Source organism: Heloderma suspectum, chromosome 6 (genome assembly GCF_057233095.1).
Source record: "Heloderma suspectum isolate Gila_16-S chromosome 6, 16-S_ref, whole genome shotgun sequence".
NCBI classification, from domain to species: Eukaryota; Metazoa; Chordata; class Lepidosauria; order Squamata; family Helodermatidae; genus Heloderma; species Heloderma suspectum.
In genome coordinates, this window is record NC_139463.1 from 3,765,502 (window position 1) to 3,785,825 (window position 20,324).

Sequence of the window (20,324 nt, forward strand, 5' to 3'; positions counted from 1 at the left end):
TCCACTTTGTCAGATGCATGAAACTTTTTCCCAAACTGGCAGGGAGTAGGGGGAAAAAGTGAGCTGCGAGGTCTGAGGGTAAGAAATGCCAAGGAAGCCCTCATCCAGGAGATAAGATCAAGAGGGAGGAATATAGTAGCTTCATTTCTTTACTGAAGTACTTTTAAAGAACACATTGATCTTTGCTTCCTAAAATAATACTAACGCAGTTGACTACAGCATTAAAGGAACTGAGTTGGCACACACACCTTCATTAAGTTAACCATGATAGTAGCAAAATAGTGGTGCACAGCACTTTGGTGTGTATGAAAGAACACTGTTTAATATACATGAGTGCACTAAAGTCCCATAAGCCTTCTTTTTATGCACAACATTGTGTGTGTGTGTGCGTGTGTGTATCATAATGAGTCTGCATACAGTCATGAATTTTATTAAGCATTGGTTGGCATTTCCCTACCCCGCAAAGAATTAGCTGCCTCCGCAGAAGAGCTGCTACACTTCAAATTCATTAGGCATAATAATATAAGACTATACTATTTTTTGCTGGGAAGGACTGAAGGCAAACGGAGAAGGGGATGGCAGAGGATGAGATGGCTAGATAGCATCACCGATGCAATGAATATGGACTTGAGCACGCTCCAAGAGAGAGCGCAGGAGAGGAAGGCCCGGCGTGCTATGGTCCATGGGGTCACGAAGAGTCGGACACGACTGAACAACTGAGCAATGATACTATTTTTCCTCAGGGTCATGTGAAGATTTTGATCTGAGGTTTGCTGCTCCCACCCATTTTTTGCCTTGCCAAAATGGCCCAGATCAATCTCTGGACATTATGGCCAGGACCCAAAGCAATGCTAGTGTGCAGCTTTCACAGAGGGGCTTTTCACCTTCACCTTCCACTGATGGCCACCGCCCCCAAGTTTCCCCAAGCCCAGGTTGGAGGAGCACCCCATGGAGCAAAAGCAGCTTGTGACCTAACTCAAAATGAGCAGGCGGACAACAGGTGTGGGGCAAACCAGGGCCGCAACTTCATGAATGCAATGAACATCCCCCTGCTCGCGCTGCCAGGCCACCTCATTCCAATGGGATGAAGGCTCTCAATTTAAAATTCAGATTCTCATTTTTCACTGGTTGTAATAGTACTTATGCTGGCAGTATTAGCATCTTGATACTTAGGTTTTATGCATTTCCATTGTATCAAATATTAGATTTTTCCGTATACCACTTTGAAATCTTCTTTTCCTTTTTCTTCTCTATCCAGAACTATCTGCTTCATATGATGAGAGTTTTCAGATTAGATTTCCTTTAACATTAACATATGTAATTTAAGAACATATCAATTTGATTTCCAATCACATGGTCTGGTGGGTGAACGCTGCTTGTGGTGTAGGCAATGGTCATGTCCCATGCATCAATAAAACCCACATCCAGATCCCGAAAAACGTCCTTTGCTGCAAGGTATTGGGCATAGCCATGGAAGTCACTACCCCGCTCTTGGTCCACATCCATCTCCCGGATGTTCTCTCCCTTGATGATGACTCGTGTGTCTGGACTCCTCAGGAGAAGGCGCTGGATGGCTCCCCGAACATCAATCACCCTTCGAATGAAGAGCTCGATGGGGAAGGGGCGGAAGTGCTGGCCCAAGGCGATGACAACAGCCGTGTCTTTGTCACCTGCTATGTTGTCGATCTCCCGAGCAACGTAGCTGTGATCTCTTGTCAGGTATTCATGCACAGTGACTAAGGGATGGTTGTGCTTTTTCCACTGGACTTGAATGTTTCTGGTCATGTCCACAGCGATCAAATTCCGGTGTTTCCCAGTTCCATGTGTGTCAAGATACTGAAGTGCTAAGGTAGGAATAGACACAAAATTAATACATGGTGTTGATAACTACCCTCTAAAAATGACTGGGATACTTGCGCATAAACCAACCATTTAGTGAACGGTTGGTTTATGCACTTGCATCCAATGGGGTTGTTTGTTTTATGGAGAAAAATGCAAAGACTTCCATGTGCTACAGGACTACATTTCTTTCTCCTCTCTGATTAGCATATTACAGTGATTTCACTGCTTTCTTTCTGAATATTTTACAGGCCTTCATGGAACTCTCACAGAGCAGAGAACAAATCTCTTCTGGGAGTTGCTCTTGGCTAGAGCCTCTCCAATACTGTTACTTGCTTGAGGGCTACATAGGGATGTCAGAGAATTCCGCCACGGATCTCAGTGAAGCTGAATGCCAGTGCATTAGGCCACCCGAAATCCGTGGCAGAACGAAGCCCCCCGCTCCACCACCCCGTGAAAGGCGCGCGAAACGAAGCACTTACCTGATGCCATTCGCGCTGCTTTGTGAAGGGCGGCCGTGTCTGCAGCCACCATTCACTTCCTCATTTAGGCCATGATAGGCTACGTACGTATTTACGTAGTATTTACGTAGCCTAAGTATTTACGTAGCCTGTCACGGCCAAAAACAGGAACACAAATGGCGGCCACCGTAGCCGCCGCCATTTGCTTCTGCAGGCTCCAGACGCCTGCGAATGCACCCGGCCAGCGGCTCCGCGGAGTTGCCACAGAGTGGAGCCGTCCTGGTTAGGATTTCGGGGGGAGGTGCGGAGCGCCTCGCCCCCACCGCGAATCATCACCCCTGCGAGAAGGTAAGTGACTTTCATACATCCCTAGGGCTTCAGGGTTGCATGAAAGGGCAGCGTCGGTCCACCCAGCAGACCAAGGAGATGCAAAGCCACTGGGAGCTGGTGCTCCTCCTTTCCCCACAAGAAATTCGCAAGGAGGAAGGGAGGGAGGATTGGCGACTTAGACAAACCTACCCACCATGAGCTGGGAGCTTGCTCTCCAAACAGAACTCGATCAGAACTTCCCTTTCCTCTGTGCATAATTGAAACATATGAATGAGCAGGCAACGACATACATGAAAACATTAATTCATGCATGCATGTATTCATGTGACACCAGGAGACTTAGAAAATACACTGATTTATTACTGACCATCCTGTCAGAATGATACCAGCTTCAGCTGGTTAGAGCGATCTCCGCCATTCATCCATTCATTAATTTCACGAAACCTTGCCATTTTCACTTAGCTCTACCACCATCCAAAGCAGCCTTCTATCATAGTATTTCCAGTAATTCGATCGATTGTAACACACATCAACCCTATAGCCATGTTGGGTCAAACAGCTGCCCTAAATCTAACCCAGCAAAGAAAGACTGGAAAGCTTTTGATACCATCAGCCACAGTATCCTTCTGGATTGTTTTATCTGGGTTGGGCATAGGAGGCACAGAGTTATGGTGGTTTCAACTCTTACTGGATGAACAGTCCTGGTAGGCGGCTCTTTTGGACTTCTGCTCCACCTCATGGCCGTTGGTCTGTGGTGTGCCACAAGGTTCCATCTTGTCCCATTTTCTTTTCAACATCTACATGGAGCTGCTGAGGGAAGTCATTTGGAGCGTTGGGCTGAAGTGTCACCAGTATGTGAATGACACTCAGCTCTACCTCTTGTTTCCATCGAATGACCCCAAGACCACCTCCTGAATGGGTGTCCGGAGGTGGTTTTGGGATGGATGAGGGCTAACTCAGAAAAGGCAGAAGCACCGTGTGGAGGGAAAATGACTAACATGGACAAAGGATTACATGTGGGGTGCACTCCTCCTGGGGGTGCACTCCTCCTGAAGGACCAAGTGCAGAGTCTGTGTGTGCTCCTGGACTCGGTGCTAACTGGAGAAGCTCAAGTGGCCGTGGTGGCTTGGAGGACGTTTTTGCCCGCTTAGGCTGGTACACCAGTTGTGACAGTATTCGATATCCAGGCTGGACTACTGTAAAGCGGTGTATGTGGGGCTGACTTTGAAGACTGTCTGGAAGCTTCAGCTAGTGCAGAATACTGCTGCCCAGATGCTGGTGGTGGCTGGGCCGTTGGCTCGTGTGACACCAGCACTGCAGTACATATTGCCGTGCATTTCTGAGCCCACGTTAAAGGGGTGGTTTGTTATTACTAACAACTAATGTTTCTCGGTGTTGTGGGGTATTTTTCTACCCCATAACATTTTAATGTCTGTCTCTGGTGAGGTAAATGTTCCCGTCTGAAATCCCAGGGTTTGTGCCATCCTGCTGACATCCAAGGTAGTTAAGCCTGCTGCCATAGACCAGTTTCCTTTGGAAAATCCATGGGACATTTTTATACCCCGAGGTACGTTGCCTGCTTTTGGGGGACATAAATATACCGTATAGGCAAAATCAATAGGTTCTTGGCTTACTTTATGCCCATGCCCCAGGGTTTTTTCCAAAATGAAAATGGGAAGTGGTAAGAGGCTGAAATTTGGGGACATTATGCAGGGGACAGGAAACAACAGTGTTGTGTGAGGACGATGTTGTAGGTCTACTTTTGTGTAGATTCTGCAATTAAAAGTGTATTTGGAGTAGCCCTTTAGGCCACCCCATTTAGCAGGGTTTTAATTGACTCTTTAGTTTATTTATCCAAAATTATCAGCTTTTGCGTGATGAGAGTTTTTCCATTGGCTTGCTTTCGTGTCTTAACAGATGTAATTTAAGAACATATCAATTTGATTTCCAATCACATGGTCTGGTGGGTGAACGCTGCTTGTGCCGTACGCAATGGTCATGTCCCATGCATCAATAAAACCCACATCCAGATCCCGAAAAACGTCCTTTGCTGCAAGGTACTGGGCGTAGCCATGGAAGTCACTGAATCGCTCCTGGTCCACATCCATCTCCCGGATGTTCTCTCCCTTGATGATGACTCGTGTGTCTGGACTCCTCAGGAGAAGGCGCTGGATGGCTCCCCGGACACCAATCGCCCTGCGGATGAAGAGCTCGATGGGGAAGGGGCGGAAGTGCTGGCCCAAGGCGATGACAATTGCAGTATCTTTGTCGCCTGCTATGTTGTCGATCTCCCGAGCAACGTAGTTGTGATCTCTTGTCAGATATTCATGCACAGTGACTAAGGGATGGTTGTGCTTTTTCCACTGGATTTGAATGTTTCTGGCCATGTCCACAGCGAGCAAATTCCGATGTATCCCAACTCCATGTGTGTCAAGATACTGAAGTGCTAATGTAGGAAGAGACAAAATCAATACAGGGTTTGGATAATTGTCCCCTAAGAACTACTGGGCTATTCATTGTGGGGAAAAGTCTACTGAAACATTGGTCTACGTGCTTGGGTCCACTGAAGTTCTTTGTTTTAAGGAGGAACATGCACACTATTCAATGTGCTACAGGACTACATTTCATTCTCCTCCCTGATTAGCATATTACAGTGATTCTAGTACTTTCTTTCTGAATATTTACAGGACTACATGGAACTTACCCAGAGCAAAGAACAAATCACTTCTGGGAGTTCCTCTTGGCTAGAGCCTGCTTGATGGCTACAAGGTAGCATGAAAGGGCAGCGTCGGTCCACCCAGCAGCCCAAGGAGATGCAAAGCCACTGGGAGCTGGTGCTCCTCCTTTCCCCACAAGAACTTCACAAGGAGGAAGCGAGGGAGGATTGGCGACTTAGACAAACCTACCCACCATGAGCCAACACTGCAAGGAGCTTGATCTCCAAACAGGACTCCATCAGAAGCTCCCTTTACACAATTGGGACAAATTGAGAGCCAGTGTAGTGTAGTGGTGAGAGTGACGGACTGGGAGCCGGGAGATCCGGGTTCTAGTCCCCACTTGGCCATGGAAGCTCACTGGGTGACTTTGGGCCAGTCACAAACTCTCAGCCCAACCTACCTCACAGGGTTGTTGTTGTGAGGATACAACGGTGAGGAGGAGGATAATGTAAGCCGCCTTGAGTTCCTTGCGAGAGGGAGAAAGGCGGGGTATAAATGCAATAAATAAATAAATAAATAATGAATGAGCAAGAAAATACATACATGAAAACATTCATTCATTTTTGCATACATTCATGTGACACCAGGAGACTGAGGAAATACACTGATTTATTACTGACCATCCTATCAGAATGATACCAGCTTCAGCTGGTTAGAGCGATCTCCGCCATTCATCCATTCATTAATTTCATGAAACCTTGCCATTTTCACTTAGCTCTACCACCATCCAAAGCAGCCTTCTATCATAGTATTTCCAGTAACTCGATCGATTGTAACACACATCAACCCTATAGCCATGTTGGGTCAAACAGCTGCCCTAAATCTAACCCAGCAAAGAAAGACTGGAAAGCTTTTGATACCATCAGCCACAGTATCCTTCTGCATTGTTTTATCTGGGTTGGGCATAGGAGGCACAGAGTTATGGTGGTTTCAACTCTTACTGGATGAACAGTCCTGGTAGGCGGCTCTTTTGGACTTCTGCTCCACCTCATGGCCGTTGGTCTGTGGTGTGCCACAAGGTTCCATCTTGTCCCATTTTCTTTTCAACATCTACATGGAGCTGCTGAGGGAAGTCATTTGGAGCGTTGGGCTGAAGTGTCACCAGTATGCGAATGACACTCAGCTCTACCTCTTGTTTCCATCGAATGACCCCAAGACCACCTCCTGAATGGGTGTCTGGAGGTGGTTTTGGGATGGATGAGGGCTAACTCAGAAAAGGCAGAAGCACCGTGTGGAGGGAAAATGACTAACATGGACAAAGGATTACATGTGGGGTGCACTCCTCCTGGGGGTGCACTCCTCCTGAAGGACCAAGTGCAGAGTCTGTGTGTGCTCCTGGACTCGGTGCTAACTGGAGAAGCTCAAGTGGCCGTGGTGGCTTGGAGGACGTTTTTGCCCGCTTAGGCTGGTACACCAGTTGTGACAGTATTCGATATCCAGGCTGGACTACTGTAAAGCGGTGTATGTGGGGCTGACTTTGAAGACTGTCTGGAAGCTTCAGCTAGTGCAGAATACTGCTGCCCAGATGCTGGTGGTGGCTGGGCCGTTGGCTCGTGTGACACCAGCACTGCAGTACATATTGCCGTGCATTTCTGAGCCCACGTTAAAGGGGTGGTTTGTTATTACCAGCAACTAATGTTTCTCGGTATTGTGGGGTATTTTTCTACCCCATAACATTTTAATGTCTGTCTCTGGTGAGGTAAATGTTCCCGTCTGAAATCCCAGGGTTTGTGCCATCCTGCTGACATCCAAGGTAGTTAAGCCTGCTGCCATAGACCAGTTTCCTTTGGAAAATCCATGGGACATTTTTATACCCCGAGGTACGTTGCCTGCTTTTGGGGGACATAAATATACCGTATAGGCAAAATCAATAGGTTCTTGGCTTACTTTATGCCCATGCCCCAGGGTTTTTTCCAAAATGAAAATGGGAAGTGGTAAGAGGCTGAAATTTGGGGACATTATGCAGGGGACAGGAAACAACAGTGTTGTGTGAGGACGATGTTGTAGGTCTACTTTTGTGTAGATTCTGCAATTAAAAGTGTATTTGGAGTAGCCCTTTAGGCCACCCCATTTAGCAGGGTTTTAATTGACTCTTTAGTTTATTTATCCAAAATTATCAGCTTTTGCGTGATGAGAGTTTTTCCATTGGCTTGCTTTCGTGTCTTAACAGATGTAATTTAAGAACATATCAATTTGATTTCCAATCACATGGTCTGGTGGGTGAACGCTGCTTGTGCCGTACGCAATGGTCATGTCCCATGCATCAATAAAACCCACATCCAGATCCCGAAAAACGTCCTTTGCTGCAAGGTACTGGGCGTAGCCATGGAAGTCACTGAATCGCTCCTGGTCCACATCCATCTCCCGGATGTTCTCTCCCTTGATGATGACTCGTGTGTCTGGACTCCTCAGGAGAAGGCGCTGGATGGCTCCCCGGACACCAATCGCCCTGCGGATGAAGAGCTCGATGGGGAAGGGGCGGAAGTGCTGGCCCAAGGCGATGACAATTGCAGTATCTTTGTCGCCTGCTATGTTGTCGATCTCCCGAGCAACGTAGTTGTGATCTCTTGTCAGATATTCATACACAGTGACTAAGGGATGGTTGTGCTTTTTCCACTGGATTTGAATGTTTCTGGCCATGTCCACAGCGAGCAAATTCCGATGTATCCCCGCTCCATGTGTGTCAAGATACTGAAGTGCTAATGTAGGAAGAGACAAAATCAATACAGGGTTTGGATAATTGTCCCCTAAGAACTACTGGGCTATTCATTGTGGGGAAAAGTCTACTGAAACATTGGTCTACGTGCTTGGGTCCACTGAAGTTCTTTGTTTTAAGGAGGAACATGCACACTATTCAATGTGCTACAGGACTACATTTCATTCTCCTCCCTGATTAGCATATTACAGTGATTCTAGTACTTTCTTTCTGAATATTTACAGGACTACATGGAACTTACCCAGAGCAAAGAACAAATCTCTTCTGGGAGTTCCTCTTGGCTAGAGCCTGCTTGATGGCTACAAGGTAGCATGAAAGGGCAGCGTCGGTCCACCCAGCAGCCCAAGGAGATGCAAAGCCACTGGGAGCTGGTGCTCCTCCTTTCCCCACAAGAACTTCACAAAGAGGAAGGGAGAGAGGATTGGCGACTTAGACAAACCTACCCACCATGAGCCAACACTGCAAGGAGCTTGATCTCCAAACAGGACTCCATCAGAAGCTCCCTTTACACAATTGGGACAAGTGAATGAGCAAGAAAATACATACATGAAAACATTCATTCATTTTTGCATACATTCATGTGACACCAGGAGACTGAGGAAATACACTGATTTATTACTGACCATCCTATCAGAATGATACCAGCTTCAGCTGGTTAGAGCGATCTCCGCCATTCATCCATTCATTAATTTCATGAAACCTTGCCATTTTCACTTAGCTCTACCACCATCCAAAGCAGCCTTCTATCATAGTATTTCCAGTAACTCGATCGATTGTAACACACATCAACCCTATAGCCATGTTGGGTCAAACAGCTGCCCTAAATCTAACCCAGCAAAGAAAGACTGGAAAGCTTTTGATACCATCAGCCACAGTATCCTTCTGCATTGTTTTATCTGGGTTGGGCATAGGAGGCACAGAGTTATGGTGGTTTCAACTCTTACTGGATGAACAGTCCTGGTAGGCGGCTCTTTTGGACTTCTGCTCCACCTCATGGCCGTTGGTCTGTGGTGTGCCACAAGGTTCCATCTTGTCCCATTTTCTTTTCAACATCTACATGGAGCTGCTGAGGGAAGTCATTTGGAGCGTTGGGCTGAAGTGTCACCAGTATGTGAATGACACTCAGCTCTACCTCTTGTTTCCATCGAATGACCCCAAGACCACCTCCTGAATGGGTGTCCGGAGGTGGTTTTGGGATGGATGAGGGCTAACTCAGAAAAGGCAGAAGCACCGTGTGGAGGGAAAATGACTAACATGGACAAAGGATTACATGTGGGGTGCACTCCTCCTGGGGGTGCACTCCTCCTGAAGGACCAAGTGCAGAGTCTGTGTGTGCTCCTGGACTCGGTGCTAACTGGAGAAGCTCAAGTGGCCGTGGTGGCTTGGAGGACGTTTTTGCCCGCTTAGGCTGGTACACCAGTTGTGACAGTATTCGATATCCAGGCTGGACTACTGTAAAGCGGTGTATGTGGGGTGACTTTGAAGAGTATTATAAAATAATAATACATTATTATTATTATTATTATTATTATTATTATTATTATTATTTGAAGACTACTTATAATGTAGCAGTTGCAGGAACTCTGGGGGAAAGCGACCATGTTGTACTTGAGTTCTTGGTTCTAAGGGAAGCAAAAGCCGAGTGTAGTCAAACGCGTACACTGGATAAAAATACCCTGGATTTTAGGAAAGCTGATTTTAATAAACTCAGAACAATGATCAGTAAGGTCCCATGGCAAGCGATGCTAGCGAGAAAAGGAGTCCAAGATGGGCGGGAGCTTTTAAAAAAGGAAATTCTCAAGGCACAATCACAAGCAATTCCAACAAGAAGAAAAGGTGGAAGACAACAGAAGAAGCCAATGTGGCTTCACAAAAAGCTTAGGGATGACCTGAAAACAAAAAAGGACACATATAGGAAGTGGAAAGAAGGCCAAGTAACAAAGGAAGAGTACAGGCAGATAGCACAGAATTGCAGGGATGGCGTCAGGAAGGCTAAAGCTGAGAATGAGCTGAGGTTAGCAAGGGATGTTAAAAACAACAAAAAGACTTTCTTCAGCTACGTGCATAGTAAAAGGCAGAGGAAAGAAATGGTGGTTCAGCTATTAAATAAGGATGGCAAAACGATAACAGATGACAAAGAAAAGGCAGAGTTGCTCAATTCCTACTTTGGCTCAGTCTTCTCCCAAAAGAGGGTCTATGACCCCCCTGGCAAAGGCAAAGTACAGGCTGAAGGGGCAGGATTGCAGCTTGAGATTGACAGGCATATGGTCAAGGAACACCTCATTACTTTGAATGAGTTCAAATCTCCAGGGCCAGATGAACTGCATCCTAGAGTCATAAAGGAACTGGCAGAAGAACTCTCAGAACCGCTGTCTATTCTCTTTGAGAAATCATGGAGGACGGGGGAAGTGCCAGATGACTGGAGGAGGGCTAACGTTGTCCCTATCTTCAAAAAGAGTAAAAAGGAGGAACCTGGGAACTACAGACCAGTCAGTCTGACATCAATCCCAGGGAAAATTCTGGAGCAGATCATAAAGCAATCCATCTGGAAGCACTTTGACAACAATGCTGCGATTACTCAAAGCCAACATGGATTTGTCAAAAACAAGTCCTGCCAGACAAATCTGATCTCATTTTTTGATCAAGTCACCTCCCTTGTAGACCGTGGGAATGCTGTAGACATCATATACCTCGACTTCAGCAAAGCTTTCGACAAAGTGCCCCATGATATCCTGATGAGCAAACCAGCTCGAAGTGGGCTAGATGAAACAACGATCCAGTGGATCCACAGTTGGCTCCAGAATCGGACTCAAAGAGTGCTTATCAATGGGACCTTCTCAAACTGGGGAGAGGTAACGAGTGGGGTACCAGAGGGCTCAGTCCTGGGCCCAGTGCTCTTCCACATTTTTATTAATGACTTGGAGGAGGAGGTGCAGGGAATGCTGATCAAATTTGCAGATGAAACAAAATTGGGAGGGATAGCTAATACTTTGGAAGACAGAAACAAAATTCAAAGTGTTCTGGATAGACTGGAGCGCTGGGCAGAAAACAACAGAATGACATTTAATAGGGACAAATGCCAAGTTCTGCACCTAGGAAAAAGAAACCAAATGCACAGTTACAAGATGGGGGATATGTGGCTCAACCACACTACAAGTGAGAAGGATCTTGGAATTGTTGTCGATCACAAGCTGAATATGAGCCAACAATGTGATGTGGCTGCAAAAAAGGCCAATGCTATTTTGGGCTGCATTCATAGAAGCATCGCTTCCAAATCCCGGGAAGTACTAGTTCCCCTCTACTCAGCACTGGTTAGGGCTCATCTGGAATACTGTGTCCAGTTCTGGGCACCACACTTTAAGAAGGATGCAGACAAACTGGAGAGGGTTCAGAGGAGGGCAACAAAGATGATCAGGGGACTGGAAACAAAGCCCTATGAAGAGAGACTGAAAGAACTGGGCATGTTTAGCCTTGAGAAGAGAAGACTGAGGGGAGATATGATAGCACTCTTCAAGTCCTTGAAAGGTTGTCCCAGAGAAGAAGGCCAGGATCTCTTCTTGATCATCCCAGAGTGCAGGACACGGAATAATGGGCTCAAGTTACAGGAAGCCAGATTCCGGCTGAACATCAGGAAAAACGTCCTGACTGTAAGAGCAATACGACAGTGGAACCAATTACCTGGGGAGGTGGTGGGCTCTCCCACACTGGAGGCCTTCAAGACGAGGCTGGACAGCCATTTGTCAGGCATGTTCTGACTTGGATTCCTGCATTGAGCAGGGGGGTTGGACTCGATGGCCTTGTAGGCCCCTTCCAACCCTACTATTCTATGATTCTATGACTGTCTGGAAGCTTCAGCTAGTGCAGAATACTGCTGCCCAGATGCTGGTGGTGGCTGGGCCGTTGGCTCGTGTGACACCAGCACTGCAGTACATATTGCCGTGCATTTCTGAGCCCACGTTAAAGGGGTGGTTTGTTATTACTAACAACTAATGTTTCTCAGTGTTGTGGGGTATTTTTCTACCCCTTAACATTTTAATGTCTGTCTCTGGTGAGGTAAATGTTCCCGTCTGAAATCCCAGGGTTTGTGCCATCCTGCTGACATCCAAGGTAGTTAAGCCTGCTGCCATAGACCAGTTTCCTTTGGAAAATCCATGGGACATTTTTATACCCCGAGGTACGTTGCCTGCTTTTGGGGGACATAAATATACCGTATAGGCAAAATCAATAGGTTCTTGGCTTACTTTATGCCCATGCCCCAGGGTTTTTTCCAAAATGAAAATGGGAAGTGGTAAGAGGCTGAAATTTGGGGACATTATGCAGGGGACAGGAAACAACAGTGTTGTGTGAGGACGATGTTGTAGGTCTACTTTTGTGTAGATTCTGCAATTAAAAGTGTATTTGGAGTAGCCCTTTAGGCCACCCCATTTAGCAGGGTTTTAATTGACTCAAAAAAAAACCACTGAGCAGCACTCAGATTGAATTAACAAATGTAATTTAAGAACATATCAATTTGATTTCCAATCACATGGTCTGGTGGGTGAACGCTGCTTGTGGTGTAGGCAATGGTCATGTCCCATGCATCAATAAAACCCACATCCAGATCCCGAAAAACGTCCTTTGCTGCAAGGTACTGAGCGTAGCCATGGAAGTCACTGAATCGCTCCTGGTCCACATCCATCTCCCGGATGTTCTCTCCCTTGATGATGACTCGTGTGTCTGGACTCCTCAGGAGAAGGCGCTGGATGGCTCCCCGGACACCAATCGCCCTGCGGATGAAGAGCTCGATGGGGAAGGGGCGGAAGTGCTGGCCCAAGGCGATGACAACAGCCGTGTCTTTGTTTCCTCCTATGTTGTCTATCTCCCGAGTGACGTAGTTGTGATCTGTTACCAGGTATTCACTAGCAGTGACTAAGGGGTGGTTGTGTTTTTTCCACTGGATTTCTATGTTTCTGGCCATATCCACAGCTATTAAATTTGGGTGCTTCCCAGTTCCATGGTTTTCAAGATACTTAAGTGCTAAGGTAGGAATAGACACAAAATCAATACAGGGTTTTGGTAACAGTCCTCTAAAAACTACTGGGCTACTTGTTGCGGAGAAAAGTCTACTGAACAGTCAGTTTATGTGTTTGGATCCAACAAGGTTGTTTGTTTTATGGAGAAACATACATAGACTTCCATCTGCTACAGGACAAGATTTCTTTCCACGCCCTGATTAGCAGTGAGTTTCATTCTATAGCGATCGCACTAATTTCTTTCTGAGTATTTTACAGGACTTCACGTATCTGACCCTAGATACGTATCTAGGGTCATGTATCTAGAGAACAAATCCCTTCTGGGAGTTCCTCTTGGCTAGAGCCTCTAGTCTCCAATACTGTTACTTGCTTGAGGGCTACAGGGTTGCAGGAAAGGGCAGCGTCGGTCCACCCAGCAGACCAAGGAGCTGCAAAGCCAGTGGGAGCTGGTGCTCCTCCTTTCCCAGCAAGAACATCATGAGGAGGGAGGGAGGGAGGGAGGGAGGGAGGGAGGGAGGGAGGGAGGGAGGGAGGATGGGCAGCTTACACAAAACCACCCAGCATGAGCCAACCCCAAACAGGACTCCATCAAAACTTCCCTTTGCTCTGTGCGTAATTGAAATGCATGAATGAGCAAGCAAATACCTGCACAACAACATTAATTCATCCCTGCATATATTCAAGTGGCACCAGGGTACTGAGGAAATACACTGATTTCTTGCAGACCATCCAATCTGAGTGATACCAGCTGCACCCGGTTAGAGTGATCTCTGCTAGTCGTCCTTGCATTGACTTCACTAAAACCTTTCACTTAGCTTTGCCACCATCCAAGGCAAACTTCTATAACCATATTTTCAGTAACCAAATCGATTTCAGGAAATGTCAACACTCAAGCCCCGATGGGTCAAAGAGCTGTCCTAAACCTAATTCTGTAAGACTGGAAAGATCTTGTTGTGGAACAGAAAGGATTGCGGACACCAGGAAAGAAGCGGCTACATTTTTCTGGCAACAAATCTATGTTGTATACGTACTTTTCACATTCTTTGTGAGATACTCTATCCACTGCCGTGACGTTGAGTCTCCCAGGAGGTAAACCACCTTTCCTTTCAAGCAAGTGTAAATCTGGTCCAAGGTGTTCAAACTGGCCATGTTGCAGAAAACAGGGCGCCATTGGTTCTGTAATGCAAAGCCACTGGGAAATGGGGAATTTATCCTAAACCTGCACCTCTCGTTCGACGTTGTCTTGTTTTTGCCTGGTAAAAGGAAACAAATAAAAAGCAGTTGGCAACAAACTCTGTGACTTGGGCACTGTGCGAGAAGCAGCATTGAAGGAAGGTGCCAATGGCTGGACAGTGCCCGGGACAATCAGTGGGAATCCCAAAGCCCCAGGAAGGAGAAAAGTAGCCACCTCACAGGTAACATTTCACATAGCCCATCAATTCTACCTCTGAGGAGCCATTTGCCAATTCTGAAGGAGGAATGAAATGTCCCAAGATGGAACTGCACCAGAATATTAATATATTTCTTACAGTTGTTTGGTATCCTGCTTCCACTCTAATAACTTTCAGAATGGCTCACAGGAAGTAAAAAGAACAAGAAAGAACTGAAACCAGCAGAGCAGCCCAAGTGTCCATGCACAGAGGGAGAAGGAGAAGACTCAGTGACCTCAGAGGGCTGGAGGAATAAGAAGGGCTTCAGCACAGACTTTCTTGCCAGTTTTCCCAAGCAGAGGCAAGATTGAAGGAAGGAGGGGAATATTACCAGGCTGTCCTTGGGTGCTTCCAGATGTGGCTTTTATAAAGCCATTGACCCATTCATGGAATTTTACGTGGGTCCAGACACGTTATCTTCAATTTGTAGCCCTCCCGTGTTTTCCCACCACTTCTCCCACAATTTTTCCTTCTAAGAAAAAAATCCTTTAAAGAAGGAATGCTGGAATAGCTTTTTATCAGCCTTTTATCTGTTAGTTCTCATTGCCCTCCACCTGGAAGCACCCTGGGCCAGATGCCACCAATGTTGGGAGCAAAAACAGAAAATCCAAGTCACTTTCACAGGTTACAACACGAATGTCCCCAAATGTCTGAGGAATCTCAACTCCAATGTTGGACCTTCAAAACAGAGAGAAAATGGTCGTTAAATCAAAAAGAATTCAGAAAACATCAACCAGCAACCAGTGCTACTGGTTTTGTCACACCTAATTTTGGCATCTAAGTGGTACTTATCGGAAATTTGGCTAGAAGCATTTTGGTCTGATCTAGTAAGATGAGTCCTATGTTCTGACTGGAGACAGATGGCAAACTGCATAGAGATGGCCCAGGAAAGATCCCAGCATGCTCCAGCTGTGGAGCAAGAGAACATCATAACGTGCACCTGGTAGAAAACCCGGAGGACAGCATGCAGATTCCAGCTCCTCCCGAGGGCACCTGTGGATCAGCTGCGGCGCCCCTCTTGCGCGTGTCGTGGCCATCAGAGGCGTGGGGGTGGCAACGCACAGGAGGGCTGTCTTGGGGCAGTGCCCAAGTGGGGCCTCCCTGCCCCAGGAGGTTACATCCCCTCCCTCTTTATCTGTGTTCTGCCAGCAGGAGAAGACTCATCTCTTTCGGCGAGGGTTTGACTCCGCTGTTGCTTAATTTTATTTACTGGCTTTTTGTTGTGTGTGTGTTTGTGTTTGCTGCTACTTTTAACTTGTTAATGTGTTTTAATTATTAGTTATTGGTTTTATGTTTTTAAAATTTGTAAGCCATTTTGCGCAACTCATTTAATGGAGTGAAAAAGCTGGAGAAACTTCTCTTAAATATATAAGAGCATATTACAAAAATGGACTACACATTTTAAAAGCCAAACACCACATAGCTACCGAGACACTGGCCCTCCCGTGGTGCAACCATCCTGTCAGGGTGGAAACTGAGCCCATGGAGCCCCAGAGCAGTTCTGATTCTGAGGAGGAACAGCAATCCGTGGGAGAGGGGCCAGCTCATCCCTCACAGGCTCAGACAGCACCTGGCAGAGATTCCTCCTGCCAGCATTCCAGAGATAGATAGTGACCCTGGCAGTGAGGGAGTGCAGGAGGGGGGCTTCTTAGATGCTCACCGCAGACGCAAAGAGCGACAAGCAATGGAGGGCACAGAAAGGAGGCATAGTGCTCGTTTGGCGTGCAAACAATGGTCGCGTCCCAAGGACCCAAGGGAAGGAGGGAGGATCTCTCCCTAGCTCATAAGTTCAGGGTCTTCCCGTGATTCTCCTTCAAACAGGGACCAACTGCCTACTCGGAGCATAGGCTACTCTGCTGTTCCTTGCTTAGTCGCTGGTGATTAGCATCTGAAAGAGTCATTAAGTTGTGACAGGATTAAAGCCTTGAAAAGAATCCTTTCGTCTGTGTCTTGCGTTGGCTATTGGAGTAGACTGGAAGAGGCTGCCAGGGCACTCTTCACACATCCCTGTACAATCTTTCTGGGAAGGCAACCCTGAACAGGACCATCCCCTCTCTAGGTGGAAATTAATTGCCTCCAACTCTTTGCCTCTCCCAGCAGTCGAGCCCCAACGTTTTGTAACACAATATTTTGTCTATTACTCTAACTGGTGCTGTGTTGGGCTTAATAGTCACAGGGACACTATTTTTGCCATAAGCAGTTGCTATGTTTATGCTTTTGCAACATGATATGGTTTCATTATAAAACAACTCCAGGTAGGGATGGGTGGATTCCCTACCTGCTGGTCCAGGTGGGAATCTACCATTGGGGGGAGGCAATCCATCCCGCTCCCCAGAATCTGTCCGGGCCGGCTCCACTCCGCAGCAATCCTGCGGAGCTGGCCACCATTGCCATGCCATATCGCTTGGCTAACTCTGGACACAAATGGTATCCACTACGCCATTTGTGGCCGTAAAGCTGTTCGGTTAACATAAATGCAGCCATTTACGACTGTATTTAGGTTAATCTAACAGCTTTACAGCCGCAAATGGCACAGTGTGCACCTTTTGTGTCTGGAGTTAGCTCAGCGATATGGCATGGCAAAGGTGGCTGGCCGTATCGCCAGCAATGCAGACCCAGCGGCCAGCCCCACAGGATCGTTGCACGGAGGAGCTGGCCCGGACAGATTCCAGAGGGAGGAAGAGGTGAGTGCCCCATTCCACCATGGACTCTGGAGGCCAGATTCTTTGGAATCCGCTTCATTGGGGCCCGTGCTGGAATTCTCCGCCATCCCTAACTCCAGGGCCATGTTTTCATAACAACAGAAGGAGAAGCTAATGGAGGAGTACTGGATTTTTTTTTTTAAGGAACTGGCTTTGCTGTGAGCAGGGCTCCACGAGCAGGTTCTCTGCAGCAGTAAAAATCGCTTCACAGAACATACTTCCCAGTGGGGGTGGGAGTGAATGTCATCTGACTGGCAGGGGCTGCTCAACCAGTAAGAGAGGCTTCCCCCCTCTCCCCCCTTTCTCCTTTTCCCTGAAAGTTCAGATGCACCTGCATTTCAGGAGCAAGCCTCATTAAGCACAATGGGAGTTACTTCCGAGTAGACACACATATGCTTGCGCTGGTAAAGAGGCAGGGGAGAACACAAAGAGGGAAACCAGCCCCCATTTTAACCTGCAGTACCTCATTGACCACAATGGAAGTTACTTCTGAGGAGTCACTAATGGGTTTGTTGTGGGAAAGAGATGGAAACCAGCCCCCATTTTAACACACAGGATCTCTATAAGGAAGCTGTGAAGTAGTTACTTCCTAAGGCAATGAATCAGAGCCTCAAGATCGTGCTTAATCGCACTTAAGGAATTGGGCTTTCAAATGTGCCATGTCAGTTGAGGGGCTTCTCTGTCATTTCTGTGGTCATTCAGAGGGCAAGCCTCATTTAGCACAATGGGATGAAATGCCCCTTGACAGGGGTCATGGTGAAAGGCACACCCCTGGGCAGAGCTAGCATACCCAAGCTAAATGTGGGGGTTGGGGCATACAACAACTATGCCATGGAGAGCCCGACTTAAGGAAAAGAATCAGACTTTAAGCTGTCTCAGGAAATCCAGTTTTTCTCTGATAAGCTCGCAGGTGGCTGCTGGATGGCCACGACGTCATGTATCTCTAATGGCCTCAACATGCAGCCAGCTCGGAGTAGATCGCTGGTGGAGACACCCGCCAGGTTGGCTTGAAAGCTGTGGACTGAGCAGATACAGCTTCTCTTCAGCTCATCTTGCTCAAGTGGCCCCAGTATTGCTGGGATCCCATCTCCTCCTCATATATTGTTTTTATTAGTGATGGGGCAAATATGCAGTTGGGGAAGTTTGAAATATGAACCCACACACACAATTTAAAGTCTCACCCCATTTTTAACCAAGCCAGGCTGATGAAGCAGCAAGGAGTGGAATGAATGGCAGGGGAAAGGGGTGCCTTCACCTATTTGCAATCATTCCACCCTCAAAACCCCAGGAATGGAAATGGAGACAGAGCTCCCTGGACACATCATGGCACCATCATGCCACTGATTTATGATTTGAGAAGAAAATGAAGGGGAAACATGTTTATCCAGTGCTGGGAAGAAAAGGTGACAAGGCACTCCCATTCTGACTTGGTTCTCAAATAATGTCTGAGAACATCCTTGTCAGTATTTAGCTACCCCAGGGGTTATGTAGGGCCTTCTGATTGTTCAGAAGCTGAATGGAGCAAATGCACAGCTCAACACTGTCCTAAAGTTAAACTTTTGCAGACTGAACAGAAACATAAATACCTCTTTAAAAGGCTTCGTTCCACGTCTGTTAGATATGAGATGGGTGTGTTGTAGGACTTCAGGGAGATGAAAGCTTCACATGGCACATTGTTTGGTTTCACGCAGTAGAAGGCCTCCTGGTCTCGTTCATCTAGATACTCACAGAGTTCTGCCTTTGTGGTTATGTTAAAACCACATTGGGTGAGGACAGTTGATTTGCCATTTAAAAATCTGCCTGTGAAAGCTATTTTGTCGTAGCCTTTCTTCCTTGCTGCCCACAGTGCAGAAGCCCCTTCGCTGGGGTGGATGAGCAAGAGGGAAACACTGACATTACCTTCCCAAAACAGGGTGAAATTGACCAGGTACGTCCCATTCCTACAGTCTTCGATATTCCCTGAAGCTGCAGCTTTCAGACTTGATGAATAGATCCTCGCTCGTAAGAAGTCCCCTCCATATTCCTTCTTCTTCCCCAAGTAGTCATACAAATCCAATCGAACCATCAAGTGGTCTCCAACACAGTAAGAATCCTGATGGTTCACTACGGCAGCCTTACTGTTCTTGGCACTTGTGGTGGTTTGTATTTGCATGAAATTGACACTTGGCATCAGCTGGTCCAGTTTTGTAAGGATGTCTGTAACTTCTTTCTCCTTTTTTGCCCATTCCACCCTAGTATGGCTTGTATTGTCTTCATTCATTAGCCAAATTCTGCTCCTGGTATCTTTGATTGAAATATTCTTGTTAAAAACTGATTACTTCATAATTTATCTGAATAAGGAAACAACCGTATGGTCCCTGAGAACATCCCAGGGACCATAGGATTTTTTGGATTTCTCCTCCTGAAGCCATAGACACTGCTCCAACTCCAGAAGGGGGACTCCAAGATCCAATCACTCCCACCACCCATACACCACCCCTTTGCAGCTGCCATGGAAAGAACCATCATGGTTATTTTCCAAGGTCACAAAACTGGCCTCAGATTATGTTGGATAGGTCAGAAAGGGGCGTTCCAGTGGGCAGGGAGCAGAGGAGGCCAAGATGTCCTTTGTCTCTGCAGTCCCATCCCTGCCTCCACCAGCATAACTCTACTAGATAGGTGCAGAGGCCCATCTAGTGGGGACATTTTTAAAGGAGGCCAGAAGTGAAAAATCAGCTCTCTTTCTTCCCCTGGCTGGTCTGCAGCAGCCCAGTAGGGCACAGGAATCTTGGGAGCCTTCAATCTCAAAGGCTTTCATCTAGCGGGTGGCAACTTGAATAATAGAAATGTCTGTAAAATGTGTGGCGCAGAGTGGTAGGTGGCAGTATTGCAACTGAAACTCTCCCCATGACCTGAGTTCGATCGCAGTGGAAGCCGGGTCTTGGGTAGCCGGCTCAGGTCGACTTAGCCTTCCATCCTTCCAAGGTCGGTAAAATGAGGACCCAGCTTGCTGGGGGAAAGGTAGTCACGACTGGGGAAGGCAATGGCAAACCACCCCGCTATAGTCTGCCATGAAAACGCCAACATAAGTGGCGTCCCTCTAGGGGTCAGTAATGACCCGGTGCTTGCACAGGAGGA

The 20,324-nt window shown here is 47.0% G+C and overlaps 1 protein-coding gene across 25 annotated transcripts in view; it reads right to left on the bottom strand.

Annotated features, from left to right (window-relative positions):
• Positions 1–139: 139 nt before the first annotated feature.
• Positions 140–20,324, bottom strand: part of LOC146340384 (NXPE family member 1-like) — a 44,641-nt gene continuing 24,456 nt past the window's right edge. For 5 of the 25 annotated variants that reach the window (XM_084860649.1, XM_084860659.1, XM_084860646.1 and 2 more), the window contains 5 exons: positions 18,794–19,490; positions 15,122–15,183; positions 14,107–14,328; positions 12,607–13,079; positions 5,891–7,574 (listed from right to left, as the gene is read on the bottom strand). In XM_084860649.1, the coding sequence (XP_084716775.1) occupies positions 7,536–7,574; positions 12,607–13,079; positions 14,107–14,328; positions 15,122–15,183; positions 18,794–19,490 (1,493 nt within the window). In that variant the 3' untranslated portion in view covers positions 5,891–7,535. Of the gene's footprint in view, positions 1,845–4,461; positions 5,077–5,890; positions 8,047–12,543; positions 13,080–14,106; positions 14,329–15,121; positions 15,184–18,793; positions 19,491–20,324 lie in introns of those variants that run through there. The other 20 variants (XM_084860661.1, XM_084860645.1, XM_084860647.1 and 17 more) reach the window with 13 other exon arrangements.